At 32.4% G+C, this 25,304-nt stretch overlaps 2 protein-coding genes across 3 annotated transcripts; both read left to right on the forward strand.

The window, feature by feature from the left end:
* Nucleotides 1–475: 475 nt before the first annotated feature.
* On the forward strand, nucleotides 476–7,835 carry LOC134707350 (uncharacterized). The gene is made up of 6 exons (XM_063567051.1): nucleotides 476–782; nucleotides 2,927–3,140; nucleotides 4,054–4,175; nucleotides 5,239–5,327; nucleotides 7,062–7,291; nucleotides 7,697–7,835. The coding sequence occupies exons 1-5, from the start codon at nucleotides 524–526 to the stop codon at nucleotides 7,185–7,187; spliced, it is 810 nt and encodes a 269-aa protein (XP_063423121.1). The 5' UTR covers nucleotides 476–523; the 3' UTR covers nucleotides 7,188–7,291; nucleotides 7,697–7,835.
* A 6,654-nt stretch (nucleotides 7,836–14,489) lies between these two features.
* Nucleotides 14,490–24,895, forward strand: LOC134707351 (TLC domain-containing protein 2-like). Of its 2 annotated transcripts, none has more exons than XM_063567052.1 (5): nucleotides 14,490–14,808; nucleotides 17,567–17,880; nucleotides 18,758–18,840; nucleotides 23,049–23,131; nucleotides 23,894–24,895. In XM_063567052.1, exons 2-5 carry the CDS (start codon nucleotides 17,621–17,623, stop codon nucleotides 24,296–24,298), a joined length of 831 nt encoding a protein of 276 aa, XP_063423122.1. In that variant the 5' UTR covers nucleotides 14,490–14,808; nucleotides 17,567–17,620; the 3' UTR covers nucleotides 24,299–24,895. The 2 variants fall into 2 exon arrangements, with proteins under 2 accessions (XP_063423122.1, XP_063423123.1); XM_063567053.1 differs by lacking the exon at nucleotides 14,490–14,808 and adding an exon at nucleotides 14,843–14,929.
* Nucleotides 24,896–25,304: the final 409 nt, after the last annotated feature.

A 25,304-nucleotide genomic window follows, 5' to 3' on the forward strand; every position in this document is an offset into this window, starting at 1 on the left:
TCACCAGTAACAACATATTAAAATTTGGGAAGCTTTGGTAGAACAGTTCATGGCATGCGTAAATGCACGGACACGACTGGAAACGCCATTTTTCAATCTTTCAAGAACCATAACTCCTGAACGGTAAAAGTCAAAATCGCCATTATTGAACTTGACCTTCATTTAGTTGTCAGTAACAACATATTAAAATTTTAAAAGCTTTGGTTGAACGGTTCATGAGTTAATGCACGGACAACATTTGATTGCCGCCCGCCCGCCCGCCCGCCGAGCATCCCTAAATCAATAACCGACATTTTTGTCACAAAAATCCGGTTAAAAATGAGTCTTATTTATCATGCAATGTTCGGATTTAAAAGACACTTCACGACGACATGATATTGCGTATTGACCGTGATAAGACTGAATTTTCCAAAGGTTTTCGATAGTATTATTTTCCCCACACCATAGTACCTCTGATTTTCGCGCAATTTTCGACGTCATAATATTGTACAACAAACGAAAAACATTTCATTTTCCTGTAATAATGGAGAGCGAAGGATCATTTCCTAAACCAGAAACAATTCGCATAAGATATCGAGACCTTGGTGACGATGACAGTAATTCATACTATCTTGCAAGTACAAAACTTCGACCGTATGTGGGTGAGGAAATTTATGTTGATCCGAGGAAATATTCTAAAGTGGACGGCGATGACGTTGACGATGCTTTGCTAAACAGTTTCATAGAGAGAGTTTTGTTATCTGTGACAATGAAGGAGGCAGGCGAGGATGACTTTGGGGATTGTAAGTATCGGGGATCGGAGTATATATACGAGAGGGAGGAATGGGGTTATTAGTGGTAAAATGTTGACATAATCATCGTACGCAGTGATGCGAAATTTTGACGACTTTATGCCAGTACATGCAAAATTTAAAACGAAAAGTCCTTAATCAAATGACAAAATCAAAAGCTCAAACACATCAAATGAATGTATAACAACTGTCATATTCCTGACTTGGTACAGACATTTTCTTAACAGAAAATGATGAATTGAACCTGGTTTTATAGCATCAAACCTCTCAAAATTAGGAGTACAACAGTCAACATTGTGGTTTAACCTTAATCACAATAAAAACAAACAAATATTCAACAAAGAAGCACAAAAGTGGATGTGTACAGCCTCCATATTCCCTTTAAAACCGCGAATGTCACCCGTTTTTTTTCTCTTTAAAAAATATTGTTTCTAAAGGCTTGCTTTCAGACTGATTATTGAGAAACCACATGTATATCAAATGTACGAAATGTCGTCTATATAGTTGGGATTATCTCAAAATCACATAAGAGCATAATAATTCTCTCGGCATAGATCATTTTCAACCTATTTTACCAAACATATGGTTTAAGTATTAAGATAGATCACTGAATAGAAACTATTTTTAACGGAAACAAATTTGTCAAGATAAAAAAGGTGCATTTTAATGGATTACTCAAATAAACATGTAATCAGAGACATATAATACAAGAGCTTGTATTATATGTCTCTGATGTAATGAATATACATGCTGAATTGTGAATGTTCAACAAATACCTGCACTGGAAAAAACATTAAGTCAGGGGTAATCCCGGGCTTAAAAACATGAAATCTCGAGGTTTTTATTATACAAATTAAATATCTGGACATCCCGAAATTCGAAAAAAGAAATCCCGGATCCCGAAATGGTCAATCCTTAAATTTCGATCTTAAAAACACCCGTTCCAGACGTTCCGAAAGTGTTTTTCCTTTTAACAGTCAATTCTCAGTTTTATAATTGATCTACAGCGGTCATTGATATATTATTCAGATCCTCTCTATTAAAAAAAAACCTGTGACTGCCGTGGATAGTAAACTTGAAAATGATATCAGACAGAAAATACACTTTTTTTTTCGTAGTATATGTATTTGTTTCAAAGTAAAAAGAAAAACGCAAACCGGAGGTCTAATCTGATTTAAATTTCGTCCAATGACGGACATAAGACAGAAAATACACTGTATTCGTAGTATAGATGTATGTTCAAAGTATACAGAAAAACGCAAACCGGAAGTCTGATCTGACTTAAAATTTCGCCCAATGACGGAAACATATCCGGACGTCTTTTTTCTCGTTTTTCACCCAAAATAACTCAATCTGAATAATCATATGAATGGATGACAAATGCGATTATGCACTGTACCCATAGAACACAGAGGCATGATGATTAATTTATTGTGGAAAGAAGAGAAGCGACACCCAAAATGAGGTATTCTCGTTTAATAGTATAGTTAATAAAAATTAAGGATTGTTCACCGTGCTATTTTTCAAGCTATGAATCGTTGAATATTGCCTAAATAAGCTAAGAAGGATCATGGAAAAATATTTTTGTTGTGCATAAAAAAATCTATGAGATAGAAGTTTGAACACAGGCACCTGATGTTGTTTCTATCCATTGGAAGACCTACTATCAATGTAGGGCATTCAATGGATAGAAACAAGTGAATAAATTGTGAGAAGATAGGTTTTATTATATGTTTCAATAAAACACAAATAAACATGGTGTCACTGGACTTGTTTTCTTTCTACAAACAAAACTAAAAACTTCCCGATCTGTCCAGTATAAATTTGTTACTAAAAGAGTTATCTCCCCTTAACCGGATTAGTTGAAAACAGTGATTCTAAAACACATCTAAAAAGTCGTATCAATAAAATTGCACATCTGTCTACAAATTTGGGTATTTGGGTAAATAACAAGACTGGTTGTTTACTGCAATGGTACATATAAACTCAACATAGATACCAGGATCAAAATTTTAGATTTAATCGTCTAAAAAAGACTCATCAGTGACGCTTGAATCAAAACTGATGAATCAATCCAAAATGGCGGTATTCCATGAATCTACAATTATTAATACTATCTTTCATATCTGATTTAGCAAAATTGGAAAATGATTCCGGAATTTCTCCTTCAAAACGGAGAGCAACAAAAATTAATAAGGATCGAAGCTTAAAGCAAAGGCGTCAAGATAAAAAGAATATTAAAAAGGACAGAAAAAGAGAAGAAGACGTTCCATTTGAAGCAGTGACAGAGATGAACAATGTTAAGCAGTCTACTGAGCGAAATATTACACTGCCACTCATCGAATTTAGGTTGAACATTTATAAGATTAAATTTAAAATTATTTTATGATACATGTATATACCGCTGCTATAGACTTTTAACAAAAGACCAAAGCAGCGCATGCATCTCCCAGTTTATATATACGACATCAGTTAAGGGCTTACGTTTTCTATCATGTTTTCCTAAACCGAGGAATGCTGTTGACAAAGAATTAAATATCATGATTATTATTGGAGTAAAATGCCGGGTATTTAGAGTTAACATCACCACGATCTTTGTTTTATTTAGAAAATTGCAGGAAAGTTCTCATTCATAAGCTAAAGATCTTAAAACTCACATTAAGATCTTAAGGGTCGAAGTTCAACTGTTCGCCAAATTAATTTAATGCAATACACAGCAACAGCAAATAAAATGTAGATGTACATACAAGGGTTATCGATATACTACATGAATAAATGGTGAGGATTTACTACAAATACAGTTATTTGACACGATTGTGATTTACAACAAAAAAATCAAAAATAATGCATGGCTATATCAAAACAATTTTAAGAAGACATGTTAAAGGAATTCGGTTGAAAATTGTCAATTAAAAACAGACAAATTACTCTATATGATAATTAATAAAATAAAAGCTAAACTTTCCTGAAAAATGAAGTTCGGAAAATGAATATTTACCTACATACATGTAGCTTTACCTCAAAATCTGTAAACATATGGGGATTATACACTTCAAACATTGGATAAAATTTCACTTTACCGACATAAAATATGACAGTTTACGCTCATACACTGGAGAAATTGTATCGAAAAAGTCATTCTGGAAACAGTCACGGTCATACTTAAAAGATAAAAATGAGGAGTGCGTTCTTCATAATACCTTTAATCTGTAATGCACATGCATGACAGCTATAAAATCAAGGAAACTCTTATGTCTTTTAGGAAAATGGTAAACGCCGAGATAGAATCAAGAGCAGCCTGTATCCATGCATACTACCAGAAGCAATGGGATCATTTACAACAAGACAGAATGGCAGCCTACAGGTCATGTATTTTGTGGAAAGGTAAGTTATATAAATTGTTGTTCTTCAAATGTTGTTTAAAAGGAAGTTTGCTACACAGTTTCAAAATAACAAGCTTTTCATAACATTGTTATATATAGATAGGGGATTAATACTAAGGTGGTATGGGAGTCTAAAATAGAAATGATAGAAATTGTTCATACTTTGCCAAAGCGTAGCATCTATTTATATGTTGAAAAATATAATAAAAATGATAGGTCACCGTGCATTTTCTCAAGCTACAGGACATGACAAAATGACACATATTTTGTATGGATTATACAGGGGAAAACACCATTTTGTTATTTGAAACTAAACAAAATGATAGAATTGTTAAATACTTAAGGAAAAGATAGCTTTCAGACAATGCTTTGAGAATATCAAAAGAAAAATTCCATGTTGAATCCTTCAGAAAATGCACTGTTTAAGAGTTACTTTCCCTTAAAATGCCAATTTAAAAAATCATCATTTGCAAAGATATTTAATAATTATAAGTTATGAGCAAGAAAAATATATATAAGATCGTGTGCTTGTTTTCGAGATATTAGCCATTGAAATTTTGTCAGGAACATGTTCTCTCTTGACTTTTCATAGCTAAAATATCATTGACATGTTTACATTTTTTTTTTAAAAACTATTAAAAAAAACCAAAGGTTTTATAAGACTTTTACTGATGACTTATAACTATACATGAAAAATGGGGGTTAATGGGCATTTTTGTAATGGCATTTAAATATAGATAAAACCAGAGGATTCTGAAAATCTGACAGACATTCCAAAACACGTATAAATGTTGGCATCTGTACTAAGGACACTGTATTTGCATTTTAATTTGGAATCTGATTGCATAGTTGGTTGCAATGACGAAGGATAAGAAAAAAGCATGAAGGCAATACAAAAAATAGAAGACAGACGCAATGTCCAAGTGAATGGGAAAACATGTATTTAAAACAAAACACTACAATGAAAACCAAAGAGTGAGTAAAACAAAATTGTCAATACTTACCAAAACCTGCTGTTCAATTATTAGTATCACTATTATTGATTTTTTATTATTTGTTTGTAGAGGACTGCAATAAAGCAGAGAACATGTATTTAAAAGTAGAAAAAGAGCTCATCAAATTACATACTGCATATGACTCGCTAGCGACAGAGGTTAGTGGTAATTGGTTTATTAAACACAAAGATGTATGGCAAATTCCGCTTCTATTTGCTTCGTTCAAATGGAATTTGACAATACTTATTATAAATAAGAAGATGTGATATGAGTGTTAATGAGACAACTATCCATTTAAGTCACAATGTATAAAATGTAACAATTATAGGTAAATGTATACGGCCTTCAACACGAAGCATTGGCTCACACCAAACAGCAAGCTATAAAGGGCCCAAAATGACGTTTAAAACAATAAAAATCAAACAGGATCACCAACAGTTTAACATATATTAAAGAAAGAGAAACAGCTATGAACCACATCAACACCCGACAATCACTAGACATGATAAGCTCCTGGCATAAAAATGCAGCGGGTTGAAATGTTTTTACAGCGCATACAGTAGTGTAAAAGACACACTATAGAATATCAATTGAAATGGCTTAAGGTCAAGTAACAGTAAATGGTCTATGTCACAGATTTCATACAACTCTGGCTCGATGAGCTTCAACTGAAAATCACGGTATACATCATTCAAAGTTGCGTTCTTTGTGAAAAAATCCAACAAAACGTCGAAATAATCGTAACGTTATTGCGTTGCAGGCCGTAAAACGTTGATTTTTGACGTTTTTCACTATCAACAAGGTAACAAATTGATTATTAGACAAAAAACGAAGTCGGTGACCCTATGATTATTTTGCATCATTTAAAACGGAAATTTATGTGTCAACAATATATAGTTTTTTAAGAAAAATATATGGAGTAGAATTAGAGATTTGGCGAATTTAAGACAAATTTAAGAAGGTTTTTCGCCGGTTTTGTGTGCTTTCTATACAAATATTCACCCATATTAAAAGAAATCAATCTGCAATTTTTCAGATAATAAATAAGATCAATGTATTTTTTTTTTCGATTTTCAGTTGTAGTTCAACGAGCTAAGGTTGTATGCAAATTTTTAGCAAAATCTGCAACATAGCCCATTTACTGTTTCTTGACCTTAACTCGAGCAAAAAGGAATTTGAACAAAAACAAGTAAACATACACTGAACGAATTAGTTTGATCTATGACACACTCAAGACAAAATTAAACTAACCTATGACGGTACACGTGTTAATCTAAATATAATATTTTTTCTGTTCGAAGTTCGAGTACAAGTGAAATTTTTTGTCACACTAAATACTCAAAGGTGGTAAATTACAGAAATGCATAAGAAATTGTGCAAACAGGTCAAATCAGCAACCCTACGACTGCCAAGAAATAAGACATCGCTTTATCTTTGACTGTTTAAAATCTGCGTCCTACTTTTTTCATACAGCGCGAAGACTTAGTTTATAGAGGGATACATGCGGTAAAAACAATGATCCATATGCACACCAACAAAATAAAAGATTTTTTACAATTGCTCGTGTGTTTTTAACTTTTCTTTTGAAATATTTGGATCAATATGTTTTCCTTTCCAAAATTTAGTGTGCGCGCCCAGACGTTTTGAAGTAGACTTAGCTTCGCGCCTGATAACTATTTTGAACATTTCGAAATTCCGTTTTTTTAGTTGTCAAAATTATCAACAAAATATATTAATGATTTATAGAAATTTTGATTTTGGAGAAATTGAATATAACATTCAAAGGTTAGACTTTTTTTTTATAAATTGTATATCTTGCAAAAAACAAAAATCATATCAAAAGATGTTTTCACATAAAAAATAAAAAGAACATTTTTTATTTGTTTTTTTAGATGACAAGTATCAAGGATGCTAAACGTAAACGTCGCAATGCGGCCAAGACGCGACGGAGCAACAAAGACCGAAACAATAACGACAACGACGAGAACATACCATACATGGAACCGAATTCAGTGTAACAATTTTGGTTCTCATTTGTAGTTGAGAAAATCAACTGTTTAATATAATTGATAAGAATGTTCGTTTGACTCTTTATATACCAAAAAAAGGTTACCTGAGACTCATAAGTACCGATTATCAGGTTATCTGCATGTTGATATCGTAAAATATCAGCTGCGAGACATAATATGAAGCTTTTTGTCGAGTGAGCGTAGCGAACGAGATCAAAAAGCCTTCATATAATGTCAAGCAGCTGATATTTTACAATATCAATATGCAGATAATCTGATAATCGATTTATCGGGCTATTTTTGCGTGTTTCAGAAGTGTTTTCTTTGTTTCACCAGCACACAAAAGATGACTTGATAAGTTTGGGTCAAAGTTATTAACGTCGGTTCAAACATTATGACGTCGCTGATATATCCGGGTCAAAGTTATTAAGGCCAGGTCAACGTATTTGACGTCACAAAGCCGTGATACGGAATAATATGAAGAGCTGAACAGAGTGATATAGACAGTGGGACGACCGATAATAAACATTAACCTCTATATGACAGAAATCTGTACGGTAATCATTGTTTGGCCTATGTTACACGGTTTTCTCTAAAAGTGACCACGCTCGATACGCGGCAATGCATTAATCTTTTAATAAAAACTAACCATATTAAGGAGTGAATGATTTAATCTTTTAGGTGCGGTATGCTTGCAAATGAGACCAAAGACTATGGGGGCACATGTCCGTATCCATTGATAAGGTAGGCAACATTGACAGTGTTGTCTTTAGTAATATCTTAATGGTGATCATACAATAAAGTATATATATTCAGTGTTGATAAAGCCGTATGCTGACCATCATAATTCTGTCCTTTGTTGGGTTTATGGTGTCCTATAATTTATGCTCTACATTTTATATGCCGTTTGACATTGAACACCGAAATATTGGTTACTTAACGTTAAGTACCAAATGTTTCATGCATGTTCAGAACGAGAACAAATTAGCACAGAAGACAGGATCTGGGTAGGACAGGAACATATATATTGTTATATATACTGTTCCCAGGGTAGAGAGAGCAATTTTACTACCACAAATAATGATTTTTAGATAGGGATATACATTGTATTTAACAGGCCACTAACAGAATCCTCAAAAGGTTCTTTTAAAGTGCACAGAGAGTGCCACTCTTTCTACATGGCGCATCTGATTTAACGTTCCCATTCTATCCTGACGTGGCTGTGTATTTTTTCATCCCGGATAGCCAAACGAACGCATCTCTTTAACGCGTTTACTGACTGCTTGAACGAGAGAAATCCAAGAGAGGATCACAATAATATACAACAGCTAAACCTTGTGTCACACAGAAGGAAGTGTAGAAGGTAAACAGATTTTGAAGATTTTTTTCATCTGTAATATAATTATTAATGAAAACTACATGAGAGTCATTTCAGTGAATCTAAAGAGATGTAGTGTAAACGCCGATGTTCGTGTAGTGTAAAATCGTCAAATTTAGAAACATTATTAAGTAATTTCAAATCCATATAAAGAATTGCCTTATCATCATTACGAAATTTCAAAACTACATTGCTTTTTTTGCCTCACGGCCATGATCGGCCCATCCGATGTAAAAATATCAATTACAAATGTAGTAATGAATACCGAATATTGAGTAATATCAAAGCAATTTGTTGTATGAAAACATTATTTATGAGTAATGTCAAAACTATGTAAAGACAAAATACCACAAGTTAATAATGAAACCACATAACGGTAATGTCAGAGTGCCACACAAAACAATGACATAAAATTCGACAGCATTCAGTTAGAACTGCAGGAATTAGTATTCTTGAATTTGCTAAGTTTTAAAATCTCTATAGAGACCGTCGTCCTTTTGCAGCCATTAATATGTAAACTCAGAATATTTTAATGTCCATAATAAAACAAGCGATCTTGACTTAAAAAGACCAGTCGGTTTCAATAAAATTAAAAGAGCAAGAAGTAGTATACAAAAGTTCGTCTATATGTCGATCTATTCAGACGAATGACGTGAAGATAGTTTCTTAATGTTTCAAAACAGACAGATCAGAAACACTATTATACATTAGCCATGGAAGTAAAAAAATATGTCATGAGATCTGTTATTCATTTTAAGGGCATACGATACAGTTTTGATCCTGTATTTACAAGTTAATGAAAATTTGCATATAGGCTATTTTTTACCTGATTAAATCAAATATGTAATAAAAAATATACCTTCATGTGCTACTTTTTTAGTAAAATGAGGTCGAAATTTTGTATATTTGCTCGAAATTTAGATTTGTGGCCGTAGTTTCTTTTTCGAAAGAAAGACATAACATTTTTGTTATAAAAGATAAAAACAATTTGTTTTTTGTTAAATAATCGGTAATTTCTGTATTTTATAAATATCTTTAAAAAATACGCAATTTTTTAATCAGAAATAACTCATATTTATCAAATGTTCATGAATTGAGGAAAAAACGTCATTTTTTAATGCATGTTTATCACAATTTAAAAAAATCCTCTATTTACAGTTTTATGAAATTTGGGTCACATAATCTCCCTGCAAAATGAAACCAAATGCCGTTTTGAAAAATAGGGGTCCATGAACTCGTTTTCAAATTAAATCAGTTTGAATGATGAAAATCAGTCGAAAAATGCATCTTTTCCCGATATGTCACAGTTTGACGTCGCGAAAATAACAAATTACGTTAGCAACGTCATAACCTTCCCTGTAACTGTATCGTATGCCCTTAAATGAAGTATATCATAAAAAAATATATAAAGTTATTCATAAATTGGTTAACGTGATTTCTAAATTAAAAGTAAATCAAATTCAATGCTGTTTTCAGACTGTTCCCTCTATTCAATCTAGATTTATTGATTACAGTTAAATAGTCGTTTTAAAATATTTATGAAAAAAATTTAAGTTTTTGTTTGAAGTAAAAATTTCTTTTTCCTACATGAATTAAAAAACAAGTTTTCAATGTGTTTATAATTCATTATTCTCTGTTCTATATAAATTTAATAGTTAATACAATATAGGCACCGTATCGAATGCATTCAGTGAGCTAAAAGCATATTTAAGGAGTAATTTTGTAAACAACTTCCAAAATTGTTACGCTTCGCATGCTAAAGTCTCTTCTGAAAAGAAAGAAGAAAAACCTATAATAAGCTTCCTTTGAGATAAAATTTAAGCTAATTGCATTGCAAATCTAAGTTCAATTAAAAGATGACCCAGTACACGATAGCATCAGATTGTGTATTACATACATTTAGTTAATTATTTTTCTCAATTACCGGTCACAGACACCGGTCTAAGGTAATATAACAAGATCATATTAGGTATTATATAAGAACAAAAATCAGACACAAGGGCCTTCGGTCAGTGTGGTGAATTTCATAAAAGCTACATCTATCATCTGCTTGAACCAATCGACTCATTAAGAAAAGTACCAAATCTCAAATTAAATTATCAATGAACAATTCTTTGATAAAACTGAGATTAAATATAGAGCAGTTGATAAATTATATATACTAGATATATACCGATATATACGGTATAAGTTTTGGTATAATTTGTTAAATTTGATATCTCTCTTGTATAGCTTATAGTTATAACTTTTCCATCAAAACTTCATGTGTTCATAATTAAATTTATCTCATCTAGTCGATGATTATTCTTAAGCTCTCTGTAGAAATCACAGGTCTCCTCAACTTTCAACTCATTCAAATAATCACCTCCCACATATCATCGATTTCCTTATATGTTCGTCAATGGACTCGGACCTAGCGAAACAGACTTTTTTTGTTTTTTTCTGTGGTATATAATTGGCTTTACATTTGCGTTCATTCCTACGAGCATGTTGAGTTTTTACCGTTTACATCCAGAACGATTTATACTTATTTGATTTAGTATTAAGGTGCATGGTACTTTCTCATTATCGGCTAGAATTATAGCATCAATATTAATTGCCTGTAGATGCAGTCGAGCTTGATGCAAGATTTTGAAACGGCAAATGAGCAGTCCAGCAGCAAATTTAGTGCAAACTGTTTCGCCACGGCAACTTTTTTTCTAAATTTAGTCGAGAAAAGTATCGGATTGATTGTTCCCGAACTACGACAAAGCTCTCCTATAGGTTTGGAGCAAACAGTATCTTCACCAGGAAGAGAACTTCAGAAATGTTGCAATATTTTTTTTCTCTTTGAATCACTTGGTGACCATATACAACATTCAAAGAAAGCGAAAATTCATCTTCTGTGTAACTTACATCTCGCTGTGTATATACACGCAGTGACGAAGAAGTCAAGTTTAACAATTGACTTCTACACAAGACAATCGTATTTATTGAAGAGAAAGTAAGACTATATATTTTTTTTTTATGAAAGGCCTGACATATATTTAGAACTAACGTGTCAGTCAAACGGACAAGTTTTTGTTTTGACTCGGGGAAATGGTCATTGGTATTTGAGACAATATCTGAAAAAGCCGATTTTCCATGTCCCCAACTTCACCAGCAATTATTTTTTTATTCAACCATCTTTTTTGAAAATTTCAAGTTTCAGTATAAACTAGATTATATAATGCACCAACCCCTGACAATTAAACACTCATTCTTATATTTCTTCCAATAAAATATTGTAATTTAAATGTTCAACCCCCCCCTAAAATCATGTTGTCCCCTGTGTTTTTTGGAAAACTAAATCATTCAAATAATATCCAAATTTATTAAACAGGCGTCCGATTCTCACATATATGATAAATTATATAATAAACTTGCCCCTAATTTGTCTTTTTATATTATAACTAGAGCATGTAATAAAATTTTGCAAATTTTAAGAGAGAAAAAAATTTGTCCCCAGGGGTGATTTCCCTCCTGTTATCACTAGGTCTTTTTTACCAGTGGAAACGTTTACAAGACCAAGAGTTATTTTCCCATTATGTATTTTGAAGAGCATCATTTTCTGAATGCATTAGTACAAAGAAATAGATTGGAAAGCGGCCAGGTTTGAAAATTCAAGCCCATCCAAGGTACGAAATTATAGAAAAATACTTTATGGTGTTCTATCCTGTTATAGCCTTTTTTTACACTTTCTGAGAATAATTTTAAGTGTGCACCACAACATTAGGTGTGTTTTTATGTCATCTTTTTAAATGTTATATGTCACAGGAAATACACTTACATTTAATGTGATAAAAAGGACAAAAAATATCGCGTAATTCCTTTCTGTTACGTTCTGTCATGTTACCTGATAAAAAGTAACAGCATAACCATCATCAGTAACAGGAAGGATGCTAAAGACAATTTTACTAAAGAATCAAAAAGTTTATCTACTATATGCCAACCATTTCATTTAATTTATGTTATCACCACCTTATCAAATAAATTTCAAAATAATACACAGTATATTGAATAAATAAATAGGGTTTTTCCCTTTGATAACAGCAGAGAACATTGTGCAATTCTAGTATAGAAGATAGTAACAGCAAGGAATTTATTTTAGAATTTTTCATTACCTAGGCAGATTTTTCATCTTGCAAATACAGTTTCAAAGGATAAATGACATTGTTTGCTGTTATCTTTCAATTGTGACCAATCTATAATGATGTATTTTTCTTAAACTTTAAAATAAAGCAGAAAAATCCTTTCTGTTACCAACTCTATCCTGTTACCGTTGTCCTGTTACTCAAGACTCTTTCATGTTACCGACATATTTGACTATATTTAAGTATATTTCTAAACCTTTTGTTATTGTAAATGCTAAAATCAATAATTGGCATTTGATAAACTATTGCAGGATATACTAGTAAACCACAAATAATGTCTTAAACTTATTCCTTATTCCCATTAGAAACTTTTTAAAATTGGTTCACTTTGGTAACAGGAAAGAACTGGATTTTTTTTTTACCATTTTTAAAATAGCCATTGTTTTCTTATTAAACAATTGTTTGAATTACAGACAACAGTTCCTAGATCTACAATGTGTGTTCTTCGATTCGTGCTATTAAAATACCGGGTCTAAAAATATATTTTTTTGTTTTTTCTCATTGCCAAAAAATCAGATATTGTCTCATATATATAAATGCCAGGTGTAACCGGAATTAATGACATTCCCCCTTTTTGAAATCAAGTTCAATATGTCGCTCTTTAAACTTTTATCTTTGCATTCCGATATAAAAAGGTATAGAAACATTAGGATACATCTCAGCTTCCGTAATTTCATCAAAGTAAGTCTTGATAATTCCTTAAAGTTAGTTCATGCATGCTATTGGTAATACGATCATCGACTTGTGTATGTATATTATGCCTTGCTCTGGCATACATATTATAATATACATGTAACTACTGTCTGTTAAATTTAATCAAATTATATTTTCCAAACATATGTACAAGTATGGTCACAATAAATCAAGAGAACAAATCAAACTGATATACAATTCAAATACGGACTGCAATCCGAAATACACATAACCCAATAACTGGTTAAAACCAGTGAAATACAGGCTCTTGACTTGGGCCCGGACAGGCACATACATATTTTGGCGAGGTAAAACATGTTTGCAAAACCCTCCCCTAACCTGGAACATAGAAATATATTATAAATAGTATGTATAAATTAAAGCCGTATATAAGATGGTGCTAAGGGAACATCACCACCGAAAAAAGGGGAAAACATACTAGTAATAGGAAAGAAAAATCGGACGTTTTGTATCTAATTTTGGTTTTCAGTTTCTCATGTAAACTGAATATATTAATATCTATATTTATATTTGATTTATGAAAAGTAAGTTCCTTTCGGTAAATGACGACAGTTTATTTATAAAATTCTTGATTCTTTAACGAAGAAATGCCGTCATCAGTAATGTTTTTTGTTGAATTTACCATGCTGAATATGCACGCGAGAGGTCAACGTAACTGAAGATATGTCGCAGTGACTAGGTCAGTTTGTTCTAAATATATATATGTTATGATCCGATAAAGGTTTCCGAGAAATAAAAAATAAAAAATCCACTTCTTATCTTAATCTGAACGAGCGTATTCAGGTGTAAGATGTCTAAATTCATTCACAGGCTCTTGTCTTTGAAAAAAATCCTATATTTGTTTTTAAGATTATGTTTTTTTTCAGATAATTCGTGATTTTTTTAAAATTGCATGACGGTCTCTATTGTAATTCAGACCGTCACATAAAAGTATTGTTTCCGTCTGTTGTAAGATAAACCGAGGACAAACCCGATTATAAAATTATATTTCTTCTGGGTTCAAAATTGGCATCTATATATAACCGGTATCTATATATAGCGGTTATAATTATACATCTGACACAGTGCATGTTGATGCATGCGTAAACTTATGTGTCTGACAACTGTAGGAAACACTTTGCACACACGAATAAAATAATAGTAAGAAAATCGATGGATATCTAACTATAAAGGGGTGCACTGATCCATGTACGTTGCTATTGATATACAAAGCTAGGCGAAATTTAGAAGGGCGAAACTTCTTATCTCATTTCTCGCGGTGAGTCACGCCTACGAAACTGTTGTCATCAAAATCTGGATGTTTGTATTGACAGAAAACGTGCTATATCGATCACAGGTATCATATGTGTACTGATTAACATACAAGGTGAGTCTATTACATTTATCAGTAATTAGCAAGGTTGATACTTTATCACAACTACTGACTATGTACCTGATTAAATTTCATGGTTTATTTTTGTACAGTTTATGAGAATATAAAACGATAGGTACTTCTGTCAAGAGTCTGTCTCTGCAACAGTAACATAGTATACAAGTTATCTTTAACGTCTTCGTCTAAAGACAGTCTGACAACCAAAAAACTTATAAAATTGCACGATAGAAAGGGTTGATAAATTAGAAGTAGTGGACCTTAGCTTGGTTTTGATTATATAATTGTTAACCCTTCTATTCAAATGTCAGATTTTTGTACGGGTATTTACCGTTACATTCATTCACACAATTGTTTGTTGGAAAGAATTAAAAGTTATAGTCTTGTTCCCTTTAATATATGTATACACATTTTTTAATCTGTTATAGTTGTAACACACCTACACACACATACTTGACATGACACAATTATATGTTTACTATATATATGTTAGCTGTCGGATGTAATATTTCAATAATTTTACTACTTTTCATATGAGATCAGAGAAATTAATACTGCAAGGACATTTAAAGTCAATAACATTCTTAAACAAGAATCTACGTTTTTCTTCCTAGATATGATTCAGATATGTTGAAAACAATTAAACTTAAAACAAATACATTCGTTGTATGTTACACCACACCGGAACACGTGTAAGTTATTTTTTGGTGTAAACTTCCTGTATAATAAAAGGTAGACTATCCCAATTAAGTTATGTCAAAAGAGAAATATACAATTTTAAATCCAGGGGAAAATAATGAATGTTTCATTGAAATACGATCTAATTAAAATATTGACCACATGATTTCATATGGGCCTCGGTGGCCTCGTTGTCTAAGAAGTCGAACCACTATTACTAGCCTGTCAACACTTTACGTTGTGAGTCCAAAAACCCGCAATCGACTTATCTTTAAGGTTTATGTTCCCTGTGGATTTTCTTTAAAAATCTTGATTTATTTGCCACTAAGTCCTCTTTTTCTATCAAATGCAATGAAACAGTAAAAAATAATGCTTTGCATCAAGTTTCCCCTTTTAATATGTACTAAATGGCCTATCTCTATTATTCATTATATCTGTAGTTTTGATACAATTGAGGTTTGAAAAAATCGTACAAAAGTGGCTACAGAAGGGTACATAAACCTTAATTGACATTGTTTGACTAGGGTTGTCAGTTTTCGTCTCGCCTTGACGAAGTCAAAAGTCGAGACATAGGTATGCTGTTTCCGGCGACGGCGACGGCGTCAACAATGTATTAGTTTGTGATTAGGTCTAGTTTATGATGAACCACAAGTGGTAGGTCAATCATATTTGGTATGCAGTTGTAAAAGCAATAGGCACATCTCATTTCCATGGAGATTATTTGGCCCTGCTTCCTCAGTCAGGGTCTATATTGATTTCGAAACTTGTGCATATTTTACATGTATTAGTTTGCGATTAGGTCAGTTAATAAGTGGTAGGTCAATGATATTTGGAATGCAGTTGTATAAGTATTGGCACGTCTCATTTCCATGGCGAGTATTTGGCCTTGCCCCTCAGTCACAGTCTAATGACTTTAAAACTTATCTTAGTTTACATGTATTAGTTTGTGAATAGACCAGTTTAATATGAACTGCTAATGTTAAGTCAATGATATTTGGTATGCAAGTTTATTTGCATTAGCAAGTATCGTTTCCATGGAGATTATATAGCCCCATATCCCTTTGATAATAAGTCAATGATATTTGGTATGCAGTTGTATAAGGAGATCTATAAGCAACGGCACATACATTTACATGGAGATTGTTTAGCCATGTAACTTAGTTATGGTTCATTGACTTTGAATATTTGCATAACATGTGTAAGATGTTAAATATTACTATTTTGATTTCAACAGTTGCATAATCAAAATTACAAAAAGGCATGACATATCTCTGTGATCACAGTTTATCATACCTAAGGTCGGTTCTCTCCAGCTTCCTCCATCAACATAAAATAATCGCCACGAAATGGCACAACAATGCTGAAAGTAGCGTTAAATACAAATCAATCAATCGTCGGATTCATATGCGCTTCGATGAGCATGCGAGCTCTAAAAGATGGACAACATATGCTGTACAGGTATAGACTTGTGGCGATTAAGTGGTTATTCATGTTTTAGAGCCGTGTTATGACATATATAGATGTGTGTTTGGTTAATTTGTGATATTTAATAGTAAGCTATGTCATTGAATGTTATCTTACATTTCTTTTTAACCATATCAACCATGATGTATATTCATGATGGCCAATTTTTGTTCGATATGAAGTGGAGTTAGTCTCTCAATTTAGGTGATAACAGTGCATGTTGTTTGTATGTTTCCAAAGCAAGAGTCTGTTTTAGTATTTATAAAGTAATAAACAATTAATATTTACTTTGTAGGCATACCCACTAACTACACTTTGCATTTGCGATATTCTTTATTGAAAAGAGTTTATTTAGAATTTAAATATATAATTATTCATACCTACTTTTTGTATATATTTGTTTAGTGTATTATGAGATTTTTAAACTGAGAATCGATAACATATCACATTGTGAATTGTCATATCAGCTCTATTGAAATTTATATTAACAGTCTTTGAATGATATAAACATTTAATTCTGTTTTGAATTTATTTCAATGTTTAAACAAGTTATATTTCAAGTTGTCTGTTTGTTTGAACGACAACAATATTGTTTTAATTCTGTTTATTTTAGGTAGACGTTGTTTAGTCTGGATATTGTAGGATTTCAATTTAGTCTGTTTCCATAATGGATCTGGCAGCATCTAACGACGCATACTACAACACTAGTTTTATAGTCAACCCTGGTGACGGTAGAGATTCAGTAACTGTACGGACTGCTAACCTCGTGTTTCTGATTAGTACAGTTTTCTGGTTTTGTATGAGCGCTGTAGTAACGAAATTGGGCAAACCTAAGTTCGTAAAATCAGACGTTAAATTCTATAAATGGCGTAATATCTTCATATCATGGGTCCATGGTGTATTAGGAGGAACATGGAACTTTTTATGGTATGTATATGTATAAAAGAAAAGTAATGTTTTATGGTACGGTATGTTTAAAGGAATATTAGGCCATTAGTTTTCTCGTTTGAATCATTATATATGCATATCTGTCATTTCGGGGCCTTTTGCTTCGGGTTTTTCTTATTATTGGAAGGCCGTTTGGTGACCTGTAGTTGTTAATTTCTGTGTCATTTGTTCTCTTGTGGGTAGTTGTCTCATGGGCTCCATGCAAAGAATTTAGGCATAGTAGTACCATGAAAGTATTATATTGACGTTCCTGTCAATATTGAATAGTCCTATAACATATGACCTCGGTGGCATTATTTACTATTTCTATTTACTGTTCTGATATTTTTTTTACTATCAATGTGCCACGCATTGGACAAAAAATAAAAAATGAAAATATCAGCATGAAAACGTTAAATAGTGAATATATAATGCGAAGGCATATATTATAGGACTAGTCAATTATAATACTTCCATGGTGCTACTAAGATAGGGTCAAGATAATTTCGATTTATTCTTTTACTGCAAAAATGACTAAAATTAGCAAACATACAAAACTATAAAAATATTCCTCTAAACTTGCTAGACAAAATAAATAATATAATCCATTTGTAGAGTAGAGATAGACCATCGCCCATTGATATTAAATATTATATATAGCTATTTTCATGCAGTTGCTGTTTTAACAGAAGTGGACAAATAACACTTATATAAGATTCATCTCAGTTCATGACAAGTGCCTGTAAAGAATCACAAGACTTACAATTCGATAAATATTATTCAATATGCATCTCTTGTATCTTATTTAAATTCAAACCCATGCACACAACTATAAATAAATGTTAATGTCTAAACTGACCTTTTATTGATTTTGTAGTGTTTTATGGTATCCTGGCCTATTGGAAGATCCAGTGTTCTATCTGAATAATTTTATATACCTCATGATCCCGTTTTCGATGGGTATGTATTGACATTAATTTTTTTATTACAATTACATTGATAATGAAAATGGGGAATATGTCAAAGAGACAACAGCCTGACCAAAGGAGGAGTCAACAGCCGGAGGCCACCGATTGGTCTTTAGTGCAGCGGGGAAATCACGTATCAGGAGGTGGGCCTCAGCTAAATAAAATGTGTACTTGTTCAGTGCAAATTGACGTTGTACTAAACTCCAAAACATATAAATGAACTTTCAATCAGTTTAATTGAAGTCTAGAGCTGGCATGTCAGTTTAATGATATATAGAAGTCTGTTGTTATTTATGTATTATTGTCATTTTGTTTATTTTATACGGTTACATCTTTTGACATCAGACTCGGAATTCTCTTGAACTGAATTTTAATGTGCGTTTTGTTATGCGTATACTTTTCTACATTGGCTAGCGGTATAGGGGGAGGGTTGAGATCGGATAAACATGTTTAACCCCGCCGCAATTTTGCGCCTGTCCCAAGTCAGGAGCCTGTGAAGTTTGTTAGTCTTGTATTATTTTGAATTAAGTTTCTTGTGTACAATTTTGAGTTTAGTATGGCGTTCATTATCACTTAACTAGTGTATATATTTATTTAGGGGGCAGCTGAAGGACGCCGGGTGCGGGAATTTCTCGCTGCATTGAAGACCTGTTGGTGGCCTTCTGCTGTTGTCTGTTCTGTTGTCGGCTTGTTGTCTCTTTGACACATTCCCCATTTCCATTCTCAATTTTAAAATAAAAAAATAAAACAAGACTTACAAAAGCCAGAGGGTCCCGACTTGGGACAGGCGCAAAAAAGCGACGGGTTTACACATGTTTTTTGAAATCCTGTATACACACATTAATACTCAGTTTAGAAGAAGCCCGAGTCCGATGTCAGAATAAGAAAGAGGCTCTTTAACCAGAGGCTCTAAAGAGCCGCTATCGCTCACATTAAACTGTAGATCTATGTTCATCTTCAACAATGGACACTCTCCAACATTATTGTTGTCCCACACTTATTGATAGTATTTCTGTTATAGCACTCGAGCATTTATTTCATTCTTATTTCCAGGCCTATATTTTAGCGCGAAACTAGGTCATACTTACTTTGACTTTACAGAGTTGTTTGTTATGCGGAATTATCTATTATCTTTCATATATAGTTGCAACATATTGACCTTATTCAGATAATATAAATGAATACTAGTAAGTCAACATTTATCTTTTTATATTGATAAAATTGTCTTAAATATTTGTTAACTAGAAGGCCATTTGGTTTACTTTAATATTTGTGTTCACACTTTCTATAGTTTTGTCGTCCTACACATGCACGAAACATTTGCTACTGGACGTTAACCAATCAACAGTCAATCGACACTTCATACCGTTTTCCCAGAAAATAGTCAGTTTCAAAAAGAAATTTAGTGAATAAAGTATCGTTTGGTTCTTGAATTGTGGACAAGAAAAAATTCATGTCACAATATTCGTTTTTTATTGATCTGAAATTGCTTCGTTAGTTGTTGCCTAAAACCTACGTCTGTATGTCTTTGTAAACATGTCGCACCGTTACTTGAGAACAACTAATCCTTTAATGAAATTTAACATAGTTGTTTCTTATGATGGTCAAACGATTTCTATACTTCTTGGTGAAAATCAGATTACAACTTTTTGAGTTACGGGACTTTGTAACTAAAACCAGGGTTCGGGGGGGGGGGGGGGGGGGGGGGGGATTACATGTCGCCGTATCTCTAAAACGATTTATGATTATTGCTTAAAACTTCACACACTTTGAAGTTATATTGGTCTTAAGATCTATATACTTCTTGGTGATTATGAAAAACATATTTTAGAGTTATTGATTTTTTGTTGTAAAAAAAGGTTTTTATTACATGCCCAGTCGTATCTCAGAAACTATTTATGGTTATTACAAAAAAAACTCACAAACAAAACGACGTGCGTATCGTGGCGCAGTTGTTTATTGCTGGCTAAAATGACTTTCCATATATATCTATACATGTATATTAGTTTTCAAGATAAGATACAGAACACTAAAAGGGTATAAAATAATCATCAAATAGCAATTACTTCAATAAGGGTAACTGACAATTTTTAGCAGCAGGCTTAATTGTAGATCTTTTTAGATTATATTCTATTGTTAATATATATATTTTTCTGAAGCAAGGCAAAGGAGTTGCTGCGGTAAGGGCCGATTTCGGCCTCAAATTTCAGGTTCATCTAATGAAAGTTTTTGATCGGTTTTTCAACACTCAAGTGTCTATTTTTATTGATTCGATTAGTTTTTGTGAAAGATTTTAACTGATTTAGTCATCAAGAACACTCTGATTAAAGCTTAAATATGAAAAATCAATCAAATATGCTAAAAAACGCCACTTTTCAGATGTTTTTTGTCAAAAATGAAAGTGGCCGCATCCGTGTTCATCCTCAACCTTTATATCTCGCTTTATATATGTTTTGTATTATCATCAAATACAACTTATATTTCAATATTATGAATGAACACGAATGCGGCCACTTTCATTTTAGACGGAAACCGTCTAAAAATTAATCAAAATGCTAAAATTTTGAAGATTTCGCTAATTTCGCACAACTTAATGATGTTAGTACTCGAAATATTTGTGCATTGTATTGTCAAAAACAGCCCCTATTTATGTAGCAGAACCATTTTATTTTTCAAAATATAGCTTAAAGATTACATTTTCACAATTTTGTAAAACTGCTATATTTTGGGGCCAAAAAGGGGTCTTACTGAACCTACTCCTTTGTAAAATAAGAGGACCACTCACTTTTTTTTTTACAAATTTACCTTGCATCAGAAAGACACAAACTCATCGGACGATTTCAACAATAACAATAATTTGTAGAGCTTGTTTTGCTTATACTTTTTGCTTAATACTAGAGTTCCTATCTCTATCTATTAAAGTCCCGAGATTAAAGTAATATGATAATATGCAAAAAACGCATGTGAATAGACAATAGGTAGATCTCATCTTTCTGAACATACACAAGAGGACACTTTAAATGCATGCTGCCTTGAGTTCCTTTCTTTTCTTTTTTTTTTTATAATTTGAAGGAACATTTATAATCTATAATAACGTATATTTTTCAAATAATCATATGAAAATTAAATACAATTGCATTTAAGCGACGGTCGGGTTATTTGGTACTTTTAAAGCGCGAAGAAAAAATTGGAAACAACGAGATGACCATTAAAGACCCCCCTCAATTAAACATGTTTTCCAGTCTGTTCAAGGATGTACTTAGTGAAATTTTAAAAGTCATTCAAGAATGGAAACTGATACTTACAGTTGAAATAGCATTAGTTAATGAACAAATTACGCTTAAAAATATTGATAAGCTATGCAACTTTTTTTCGAGATATTTGAGGTTTAAAAAGTGGCGGGAAAAGGCTGATTCTTACCTCATATGTATGTCTCAAATCGAAAGAAAAGAAATCTAGAATCTGCTTTTATTTTTCCAAATGACCATTGATGAGCTATTAAAGTCTTATATAAAACAAAAAATGGGTGTTATGGGACAAAATATTTTCCCCTATATCTTAGAAAAAAAATCCAAGAAGTCCGAACATCTGACTTAAGTACATCCTTAAGAAAACAACTAAACCTTTCATTCAAGGTACCCTTAATGTCGAGAGGGTGGCAAGTTTTCCTTCATCCGATGCCACATAGATTGAATAGACTAATTGCCTGTGTGTGATTTCACGACATTCAACAAACTAGCAGTGGAACAATTGCTGCTATATTCAATGGAGAATATTAATAGTTCCTATAATCGTCACCAGGTCACTAGTTTTCTTGTTTGAGCTGTTTAAGTAAGGAGTTTATATATGTTTTACATTTGTCATTTCTGGGCTTTTATAGCTGACTATGTGGTATGTCTTTTACATTTGTCATTTCTGGGCTTTTATTTATAGCTGACTATGGTATATGTCTTTTACATTTGGTCATTTCTGGGCTTTTATAGCTGACTATGTGGTATGTCTTTTACATTTGTCATTTCTGGGCTTTTATAGCTGACTATGCGGCATGTCTTTACTCGATGTTGAAGGTCATAGGATGACCTATAGGTTTTTTAATATTTGTGTCGTTTGTTAGTGGAATGTTGTCTTATTGGCAATCATAACACATCTTCTAATTTTTATAAGTATTTTGTTTACATAAACTTGGTTATTTTGTTTCAGGCTATTTTCTGTATGATGTCATAGATAATATGATGAATGGAACACTTCTAACTAACTGGGAAGTTACTTTGCATCATGTATTGGTGAGTAAACTTAAACAAAACAGATAATTTTTGTCTCGCCTTTGTCGCATTACGCGAGACTTGTGTATTACTGTATAGCGTCGGAGGCTGTGGAAACTTTGTAATAAGCTTATATTTGAGAAGGTACAAGACCAGCTACATTATTTTACAAAGTCTCCGTCTGTCAACTTTTTAGATGCAAATAAGTGTGGTTAGGAATGAAGTGAACAGTAGAACATTTTAAAGATGGTGAAGTATCAAGCTTTAGTGGTTTATTTTTAATACAGTCACAACTTTTATACACGCGGGCTAATTTACATCTGATATTCATATCAACTTTGTATCTGTTACAGTAACGTAGAATCACAACCAGCATGTTTAGTACATACATTCACATACAAGTTACAGCACTTTAATAAAGATATTACAAAGGACACAATAACCTCTCAATAAATCATCTTGCCAATACATTGCTGAAAAATCCTAAATCCTAGGAACACACGTCATCAGAATTTGAATTTATTTGTACCGAATAAAATTAAATGCAGACTAAGTTTATTGTGTGTTCGTTCATAAGCTAAATAGTATGGGGCCTCTTGGTATATGACCTGTTGCCGCTATATTGTATAGACCCGTCTACTGTTGAAGGTCTTTTGTTGACCTCTATATGTCTTTTGGTTCTGTGTAGGAGGGTTCTGTCTTTTTGACGTTTACCCCACATATTTGTTTAAAGAATACTTTAATGTTAATTTATGTTTCTTTTTTTTTATATATATTTAATAGGTCTTAATTGGTTTCACATACAACTGGACAGCGAAAGTGTGTCTTGGATACAGCATTTTAGCATTGATGGCTGAAATTAACAGCATATTTCTTCATTTTCGGAAAATGCTGCAGTTTTCTACCGTTGGATATGAGACAAAAATTTACAGAACTACATCTTTGTTGAATCTGATTTCATTTATATTGTGTCGTCTGCTTCCGCAGTGTCGTATACTAAATGGTTTCTACATAGATGGCCATAAACTTCCACGAATGTATATGGTAACATTGAGCATAATATTTCCTCCAGGATTTATAATCAATGTGATTCTATTCTGGAGAATATTCAAATCGGATGTTCTGAGATCCTTAAAGGCTGATAAAACGGTAATACCTATCAAATCAAACAGTAAAAAAGAAGATTGAGTTGATGAGTGAAAATGATCGAAATCATTTAAAACAGAAATATTATTATTTGACAAGTGTTTTTCATCTTTGAACCCGAGTGTTTCATTTTCATTTGAAATCGTGTTTAATTTACATCATTCTTAAAGGGATATGTAATGTTATCTAAACCAGGAACTTTCTATACTAAGTATAGAAAAATGTCCCCGTCTAAACACGGTAGTGTATTGTGCACAGATTACTACAATCCTATGAGTATTATACATCTGTAAAACTAAACACTATAGCCAAAATCTGTAATACGACAGTCTTCGAATACAACCCTTAGCTACGCTCTTGAAGGAACACATTAACCGTGCTTTCGCAAACTGAATTCAATATGCATGCCGAAGTTTATATGATTTATATAATGCGAAAATTGATGTATCATTTAAAGACACGCTTGAGTTGTTGTTACTTTTACAGATTCGCTTCAATTTTGGTGTACCTTTTACAGACACGCTATGCCTTAATTGTTTGATGACTGAAGCAAAGTTTTTATATTCTATTTTTATTTGATTTTAGTAAACTTTTAAAAGTATTTTTATATTAATATTTTTGAATAAAACTGAAATTATGCATTATGAGTCTTTTATAATCGTAGTTTTTTTTTTAGGTGTGCATAAGATGCAAATCAGTTAAACTAAGAATTGAAGTAATTATGATATTTCATGTATTGACAATTTGTTTACTCTGTGTGATAATTTAACAGTAGATCGCACTAGGATGGCATCCACTTGAACTTTCTACTGTCATGGATTGCAATAGGATATTCAATAATGTCTTACATCTGAACAAAGGAGGGAGTGAAATTGACCATATACCAAAACTTTAAGGTCATTTTTTATAAGGTGTATAAAAAACAAAATCACAAAAAATATTGAACTCCGAGGAAAATTCAAATCGGAAAGTCTCTAATCACATGACAAAACCAAACGCTCAAACACGTCAAACAAATGGATAACAACTGTCATATTCCTGACTTGGT

The sequence above is a fragment of the Mytilus trossulus genome, chromosome 2 (assembly GCF_036588685.1).
Source record: "Mytilus trossulus isolate FHL-02 chromosome 2, PNRI_Mtr1.1.1.hap1, whole genome shotgun sequence".
In the NCBI taxonomy this organism is placed as follows: domain Eukaryota; kingdom Metazoa; phylum Mollusca; class Bivalvia; order Mytilida; family Mytilidae; genus Mytilus; species Mytilus trossulus.